The sequence below is a fragment of the Leishmania braziliensis genome, chromosome 22 (genome assembly GCF_000002845.2).
Source record: "Leishmania braziliensis MHOM/BR/75/M2904 complete genome, chromosome 22".
Taxonomy (NCBI): domain Eukaryota; phylum Euglenozoa; class Kinetoplastea; order Trypanosomatida; family Trypanosomatidae; genus Leishmania; species Leishmania braziliensis.
Window position 1 is genome coordinate 175,953 of NC_009314.2, and position 8,831 is coordinate 184,783.

The window sequence follows — 8,831 nt, forward strand, 5'->3', positions numbered from 1 at the left end:
CCATCACCCTCCACCCCTAAAAGGAAACCCACAAACAAACAGGCAGAGAAAAAGAAGGGAGGATACAGCACAGGAGAAGAAAAGACCAAAGAGCAGAAAGCCCGGGGAGGTACCCTACACCTGTGCCGCCCTCAGCACGAGGTGTGACTTCATGTAGCGCACCGAGTAAAAACTCCTACATACATAGCGAAGAAGAGAGGAAGGAGGCAGTGGCAGGGGAGAACAACAGCAGTGAAGCATCTCGAAAAGGTGCCGAACTCGGTAAATACGTCATCTCACTCCGCCAGATGTGAAACGAGCCCCCCCCCAAAAAAAAAAAGCAAAAGGCGAATGAAGGAATTTTGTCTTCTGCGGTAAAGATGTCTGCACCGTGAATGCATAGGCGCTCCGAGTCGCCGCCTTCGTCCTGTCGGCTACGTCCTGCAGGGATCCTGGTCCCCCCTCGTTTCCTCTCCAGGAGGCAGAGCGTTAAGAGGTTTATTAAAGATCAGTTGACACACACACACACGGCGCAACAGGTCAGCCCTACAATCTTTCCGCATACTCTCATCGATCGGATACACTCATGAAGAGGGAGGGTAGAGCAGCACTGACTTATTACCTTGCGACTGCGGGTCGTAGAGAGCTCACACACACACACACACAGAGCGAGAGAGAGAGGAGGGAAGAACAGAAAATGGAGACACTATTATTGACGCGTGGACGCTCGGCAGTCCACTGGAAGAGAGTTGAACCAATTAAACGGCGAGCGGTAAACCCTTCTCCCGGAGGTCGCATAGAAGCGGAGGTAATAAAAAAAAATACGCCGCAATGCCGCAGACACCCTCTGGTCAGAACCTCTTCGTTTATTCTTTTGAGATTTATTAGTTTCCTCAGCGTATCCCTTCTCATATAAAAGGAGAGCTCAAAGGCCACACCAGACGCCCCCCACCCACCCGCGGCCTGTCGCAGGCGCATCGCGCCCAGTGACACAGCACCAGACACACGCCCTACAGCAATGCGCCGACTCAGCTGGGCACGGCTCCGGCCTCACATTCTACACACACCCACGGCACACGCCGCCTCACAGGCGCGCCTGCCATGCCGGTCGTCACCTGGTGCACCCCCACTCGGGGTGGCTCAGGCCCCCCACCAATAGGCCAGTCAGGGCCGGGCGGGATGCACTCGAGCCACGCTGGCACTCGGCCTGCGGTGGGGGGAGGGGATACAAGCGTGCTCACCGTCGCCCGGCGCTCCGACGCAACGCCGCTCGGGGCCTCACCGCCGGCATCCGCAGCGATGCATCGCGCTGACCTCCACACGCCGCGGGTGCTGGACTCTGGGATGCCACGCACTGAAGTGTTTCCCCTCGCCAACAGGACATGGTAATAATGAAAGGAAGGGCACAAAAAGTTGAATGAAGTCGAAGGGGGGAGGAGAACACGGCCAGGAGAATGATGGACACACTTATACACACACACACACACTCTCACACCTACACACAAAAGAGAAAAAAAAAACTGAAGTAAACGGTGATTTGCACACGCACACGTCGTCCTTCTCCGGTCGGTTCACAGTCACCCACCGGCCCCTCTCTCCCAGTGCGAAGTGCCTGAGACAATGCCTCAGCTCACGGGACAGTTTGCCATGTCGGGAACGCAGACTTCCACACCGCTCGGGTGTCTTGCAGGCTTATCCTTCCAGCAAAGAACGCCGTCGGCGTTGGTATGCAGGTGGGAGAGCACCTCGCTTATCTTGTTACCCGACATCGGCTGTGGAGCGCCAGCGGAGGCGACCGCCGTATCGTACGTGGTACCAAAAAGGATGCGGTCTCCTGGTTTGGCGCCCGCCGGAGGACGAATCAACTTGACCTCTGTGCCGTTCTTGGCGCACAGCACCATCCCCTGCGACGTGATACCGATAAGCGGCTTCGGCTTCATATTGCACACGACGAGGCACTGTGTTCCCTCTAGCTCCTCCATCGCGTAGTGCTCCACGAGTCCACTTACAATGGTGCGCGTCTCATCGCCGAGCACCATATCTTCGACGTAGAGGCGGTCTGCGTCCGGGTGTCGACGCAGGTTTGTCAGCTGCCCCACACGCACGTACAGGCTGGTAGAGTCGAGCTCCACTTTCTTGGCTTTGTTGCTGCTTGCAGCTCCAGTACTGGGACTGGTCGAGGCTTTCTCCGTGCTTGCTCCTCCTGCTGCGGCGGCAGCAGCCTTCTCCGCCTTCGCTTTCTCCTTCTCTGCACGGCGGCGCAGAATCTCCTCCTCAGACGGCTTCACATATGAGACTTCCGCCCTAGTAGCAGGCGCGGCCACGCCGCTAGCCTTGCCAGCCTTGTTGTTCACCGGCACCTTAACAGCCGCCGAGCGAATGGGGGCCAGGTAGGCGTCCTCTTGTGCGTATGCGGCCCATTTCATGGTGGTCGGCAGCACCTCCGCGTGGGCAAAGTGGTTGAAGGCGGCGGCGTACATGAGCAAGTCGGCCATGGTGGCGCGCTCGCTTCCGGTGAGGTACTGCGACGCCGCATTCGACATGGCCGCGAGGATGCGCTCCACGTCACTGTAGAGAAACTTGGCGACCGAGGTGGAAGTGTCGGCATCAGCGCGCGTAGCATCAACATCCAGCACCGCCGCCGCGCAAACCCACTGGTTTACCAGCAATATCTGCTCCTCGTCTCCGCCGAGAAACGCCTTCTGCTCCGGCGTAACCGCGGTGCGGCGTAGCGCCTGCAGAAACGACTGGAGCCCGTGGAAGGTCTGTCCATCAACTGTAACGCGGTGAGGGCCTTTGGCAGATGTCTCAACCCACGGGGCCGGCACGCTCAAGATGCTCCTGAGCACATGCTGCAGTGCCGGCGCGAGGATGGAGGAGGAGTGAATCACAAATTGCATGACAGCAGCGGAGATGGTGAACGTGAGTAGTGCCTCGTGGGCTCTTCGTCCTCTCTCGCTCTGTGCTGCGATGAACCAAAGGGGCTGAGCTGGGGGAACGCCCTCTTCGAAGGAACAAATTTGGAAGTAGAGCGATGAGGTAAGCGCCACTTAAGAGGTGAGGAAGAAAAGAGGGAGAGAGGAGCGGGGATGTACTGAGAGTGAGCTGCGGTGACACGTGCTGATGTGTGCCAGTCGATGCTTCAATACAATTCACAGTGAGAACAGGACGACGATGTAGTCATGCAGACCTCCCGGAGGGAGGGGAGGAAGAAGGAGGGGAGATGGCAAGAGACGCTGTACGTGATGCTCCACAGGTACAACAGAGGAGAAATGGTTTGGGTGAGAGAGGGGAAGCACTCCGGCGTACGGGCATATGAAGCGAAGCGTGAGCAATAGAAATCGGTAACTTTGAGGGCCTGGGCCGTAGTCCAGACCACCAGGGTGAAGCTTCGCTCATCTCCTTTTCGTTGCTTGTTTGTTCGTTTTTACTTACTGTGGTGCGCCAATAGTCATTTGGGGGAGTACGTAGGCGTGCTTATGTGTCACATCTCTTACGAGACACCCTCCTCATTCGACACACCCTTGTGTGCCCCCCCTTCATGGCGGCACCGCCGTGCACTGCACAGACAGAGACGATAAAGTGGAGTAGAACAAGAAGACAAAAAGCAGCGGTAAAGGGTAGGCGCTGATATGGAGGACGCCAGTGCGTTGCAGTAGCCAACGGAGACGCCGCCATCAGCAACCAAGCAGGCAATGCAAAGAGCCTCAAGCAAAAACATACGCACTGGCGGAGCCAGAACGTAGGGCGTATTCCTCACTTGTGGTCCTCAGCAGCGCCTCGCCTTTTGAAGAAGTCTTCCTTGTACTCGCTCACCTTGCGTCGCAGTGCCGGAACCGCCTGGTCAATGGCATACTGCATCCCGCGACACGCCCGCGCCGAGCACGACGGCAGCGCCATGATGCCACTGGAGCCCTTCTCCTGCGACGCGGCAGCGATGCGCAGCAGCTCGGGTCTCACGGTGCGTTTCCAGCGCATCTCCACGTCCTTCGTGAGCGTCTTGGCTGTAAAGAGGCGGCCAAGTGCGTTGTCGCACGACTGCAGTAAGCGGCGCTCGAAGTCGCGCAGGTGCATCCGAGTCGCAACGAGGCCGCCGCTACCGATGAGAATGGAGAAGAATGCCACAAGCACCGTTGCGGTAATGGTCACGGAAGAGAGGGCCACGGCTGTTGCAGGACCAGCGACGCAAGCCGCACCGAGGGCACAATACAGAAAGATCTCGCGCCGAAGGTACTCCTGCCGCAACACCTTGGACACGCGACAAGCGAGGAGGAGGTTGCGTGCGCTCTCCTCCGTCTCGGTGATGAGGTTGTCCATGCGCCGCATCGGTGCAGCACGTATCTCCTTGAGAATCTCGTTCCGCTGGCGTGACAACTCCGCTGCCGGCACGGTAGCGGTGCCCGACGCGATCGAGGATGGCGCATCACCGGACGCCCCGCTCAGCTTCTTCAGCGGCGTTGAGGTGGTGTACACGCGCGGGATGTCCTTCATCTTCATGACTTTGCTGAGGTTCCAGCACAGCGTCCCATACGCCCGCGCAAAGTCCGTCACTTTCTCAAATACATCGACCTTGTTCATCACCAAGAAGAACTTGTGCTCGTACCCTGTGAGGGACTTGGTGAGAACGTCTAGCGTCTCCCCAGTGGTGCCGGGGTTCGCCGGGTCAAACATAAGGAGAATGACGTCGCTCTGCTGCGCAAACCACCGCGTCACGGCAAGGAAGTCGTAGCCACGGGTGTGGTCACCGCTCCCCGTCTGCTCCGCTGACGATGCGTGCACGGGTGTGTCGATCATCCCGGGTGTGTCAACCAGCACCATGTCCATCGGAATCTGCGACGATGCCGGCATTGAGCGCGTCTTCATCTTGAAGTGTGTCACGAACGAGATGCCAAACTGCTGTAGTGACTGGTACTGGTAGCTGGGGTTGCTCACCACGCTCGGTCCGTCAGCATCCATGTCACACGTGCCCCGCTTGATGACAGTGAAACCGTCGTCCGTCGGTGCGACCCCAGTCTCCTGGATCTCGCAACCAGACAGGTAGTTGATCAGGGTCGACTTGCCAGAGCTGTGGTTGCCCAGAAACATCACCATCGGTGTGGTGCTCTTGAACGGTGTGAGAAAGCGGTAGACGTCATCGTAGGGTTCCAGATAGCTGCTGCGGAGCGTCTGCAGTTCCCCTTCAATGTCAGCCTGCACGGCCGCGTGCGGCGAAGAGGATGACAAGGACCGCGCCGTCATAATAGTGGCGGCATCCGTGTTCGAGGAGAGCGCCGCCGCAGCAGCACCAGTACCATCGACCGCGCTGCCTGTGCCATGGCCACTGTTGATAGACTCTAGATGATACTGTCCGTAGGAAGAAGAGAAGCCGCAGCGTTGCACACTGTGGGTGGGGATGTAGAGGAAAGAGGTGCTCATGCGTAGGCCACGCGAGGCCCGTACCAGCGATGGCATGACTTGGCCTTCAAAAGGAGCGCTTTGAAAACAGGAAGCGGTGAAGGGCTGCGTCGGCACCCATCCCGCGGCAAGTGTGGCGATGCCGATGCGGTCCACCTGCGCTGAGGCGATACGGGATAAATAACGGTACATGCTTGCCAGGATGAAAATGCACACACACACATACACACACGCATCAACGCAAGAGAGATGTGGGAGGGGTGAAAACACGAGAAGAAATGACAGAGATACAGTGCGCCGAATCGGACAAAGTCAAGTGGACCGCCGTGTGTCACTCGTGTGCGTGTGCGTATTTTTGCTTCCTCTGTATTTCCTTGCTTGGATACCAGGGGCGTTTCCTTTTCCCCTCCTTTCAGGGGGCGATCGCCACAACACCCTCTGACGGACAAAACGGGGGAGACTTGCGTAAGAGGGGGGGAGGGCCTGGGGAAAGAAGAGGAGAGGAGCGGGGCGGGGTAGGACAGAGAGCGACAAACTCGTGCTTGAGAGCTCAAGCTAAGGACCAGGGCAGCCAAATGTACGCACACGCACGTTCCCTGGCCAAGAAGCGGTTCACGCAGAAAACCGAGAGAAGATCATACAAGGACTCCGATGCTGAAGTGCGCCCTTTATTACGTCTTGTGTGTGTGTGTGGGGGGGGGGGGGGGTGGGGGTGTGCTCTATCGCCAATCTGATCAGCGGCTAGCTTTTACAGATACCTGGTGAGATATGTCGAAGTGAGGACTCGCAGAGTGGGAGGAGGAAGGTAGGGAAGCGATAGATGAGGCAAACACGATCAGAACAAGAATAGAGCAGCACTACTATGCGGGTGCATGGGGCGCGATAAAGGCCACCGAAAGGGCCTGAGAGCGGCCAGACAGGACGAGGAGTGAGGGGACACACCGTGCTCGCGGTCTACCGACTTCTTCGGAGAAAGGCTGACAGCGCATTGTAACTGTTGCGTAGAGACACGCAAAAAGGAAGGGGGACGGAGTAAACCGTGTCGCAGTGACCACACACGTGGGCCTTCCTCGTTCTGCAGGCTTCAGTGGGTTCTCCATTAGACTTGCACCATCACAGGCTAGAGGGTGCTCTGGCCTCGCTTAGTTTCTCTCTCCCTGTTCGACTTGCTGGAGGATGCGTCACAAGGCACAGGACACACCTTCACATTGCGCCTTGCGCTTGCGAACTCGAAAAAAAAAAAAAAAACAAGAAGAGAGGAGGAAAGAGCTGCAAATACTGCCGGCAATAGACAGACCATTATCTTGATTGTCTGCCCGTGTATATATGTGCGTATGTGTGTGCTCAAGCCCTTACACTGGCCAGAGGCAGCTCGTTCTGGCCTTCGCAGAAACATGTAGAGAACCGCGCACACAAACCTCCACATACGCTCGAACAAACGTGGGGAAACCGCAAAGGACGTAATGAGAGAAAACAACATGCGAAGATGTCCACAACTCTGCTGACTTGCGCAAGCACGACAGTACTTGTCTGTATTTCGTACAAAAGGTCCCCCGCTACGCCACAGAATACAAGGCAAACACCAGACGCCCCCCACCCCCCACCCCGCAGCCTGTCGCAGGCGCATCGCGCCCAGTGACGCAGCACCAGACACACGCCCTACAGCAATGCGCCGACTCAGCTGGGCACGGCTCCGGCCTCACATTCTACACACACCCACGGCACACGCCGCCTCACAGGCGCGCCTGCCATGCCGGTCGTCACCTGGTGCACCCCCACTCGGGGTGGCTCAGGCCCCCCACCAATAGGCCAGTCAGGGCCGGGCGGGATGCACTCGAGCCACGCTGGCACTCGGCCTGCGGTGGGGGGAGGGGATACAAGCGTGCTCACCGTCGCCCGGCGCTCCGACGCAACGCCGCTCGGGGCCTCACCGCCGGCATCCGCAGCGATGCATCGCGCTGACCTCCACACGCCGCGGGTGCTGGACTCTGGGATGCCACGCACTGAAGTGTTTCCCCCCGCCAACAGGACATGGTAATAATGAAAGGAAGGGCACAAAAAGCTGAATGAAGTCGAAGGGGGGAGGAGAACACGGCCAGGAGAATGATGGGCACACACACATACACACACATGCGTCCCCCTTCCCTCCTATGGCAGCGTATTCGGACACACGTCCACACAGTCTTGAGGAGGAAAGCGAGGACAGGCACACAAAAAAAAGGCAAGAGAAAAATACCTGCCAAAGAAGGAAAAGGAAGCGCGTGACGCGTTCGTTGTTTTTTGTTGTTTTTCTCTCTGCGAGACTACATTCAGCTCGCCCCCATCCCTTTTTTTTTTTGCACTGTCGTTGTTGCCGGCGTGAAATTCCCCACTCGTGTTGCGCTTTTCTTCGCTGTAGCCGCGTCCAGAACGGGGGTGCGGCGAGGGAGGTGGCAACCAGCGAGAGCACGGAGACGAAATGGGAAGAGGCAAGGCGGAGATTGGGAGGCACATGCCGATGCATCGTGGTCGCCGGCGGCGCTTCGCACCTAAGCAGGGAAACACATCCGTATGCGAAAGAGGGAAGCCACCAAAGCCAGTGAATAACGACCCTAAAAGAAAAGGCGGAGAAATGAAAAGGCAACGAAAGAAAACAGTAAAGATGGACGGCGGGAGGCAAGTGGGAGTGTGGGGTAGGGAAGGGGGGAGGGAGGCAACGTCACGGGAGGGGAAAAAAAAAAAACAGAGGAACGAAGAACATGGAGTACAGCGCACCCGCAATGCACTCCCTCACATTGTCTTACGGAAAGAGAGAGGCATTTCCAGAGCAATGTGTGTCTCTCTTCCTCACCGAGTGTGTGTGTGTGTATCGGCCTCTAGCCGAAGGTGGGCGTAGAGGCGGATGGCGTGTACGGCAGCAAATACGGCGAAGGGAAGAAAAAGAGACGTGTTCCGCTGCCTGCCTCTCCGTCGGCCTTGCTGATGACTTGCCCCGTCTCTCGTACGCGTTCGACCAGCCAAAAACGGGAAAAAAATGAAGGCATCATGAGTGCCCCTCTTGCTTCCTGGCAGCAGCCACCAGCTCTGCCTGTCGCGCCATGCGCGCGAGGAAGGTATCTGTATACAGCCCTCGTTCCACCTCCGTGACCTGGAACATAGACAACGGCATTAGGTGACCATTCGGCAGCCGCAGCGCCGCAGAGGCAGCGTCAGGATCTTCGCCGGGGAACGCAGCCGCACCACTTGCCATGGAAGTTGCAGTATCGTGGTATATGCGGGTTTCTGGTGAAGCAGCTGCAGCGCTGAAGAGGTCGTCGAAGAAAGCGTGCTCAACCACCTCCGCCGCCGTGAGTCGCTTCTCAGGTGTGTAGCACAGCAGTGACGCCACAAGCGCAACCGCCTCCACCGGGGTGTCAGCTGGAAAGAGCATACGCCACGGTATCGCGCGCACCTTGAGCACATCGTAATACTCCTCGAAC

The 8,831-nt window shown here is 57.8% G+C and overlaps 2 protein-coding genes across 2 annotated transcripts; both read right to left on the reverse strand.

The window, feature by feature from the left end:
- Positions 1–1,604: 1,604 nt before the first annotated feature.
- On the reverse strand, positions 1,605–2,879 carry LBRM_22_0420 (conserved hypothetical protein; the record flags this gene model as incomplete). The annotated part of the gene is made up of 1 exon (XM_001564911.2): positions 1,605–2,879. The coding sequence occupies one exon, from the start codon at positions 2,877–2,879 to the stop codon at positions 1,605–1,607; it is 1,275 nt and encodes a 424-aa protein (XP_001564961.2).
- An 856-nt stretch (positions 2,880–3,735) lies between these two features.
- Positions 3,736–5,217, reverse strand: LBRM_22_0430 (conserved hypothetical protein; the record flags this gene model as incomplete). The annotated part of the gene is made up of 1 exon (XM_001564912.1): positions 3,736–5,217. One exon carries the CDS (start codon positions 5,215–5,217, stop codon positions 3,736–3,738), a length of 1,482 nt encoding a protein of 493 aa, XP_001564962.1.
- Between the last annotated feature and the right edge of the window lie 3,614 nt (positions 5,218–8,831).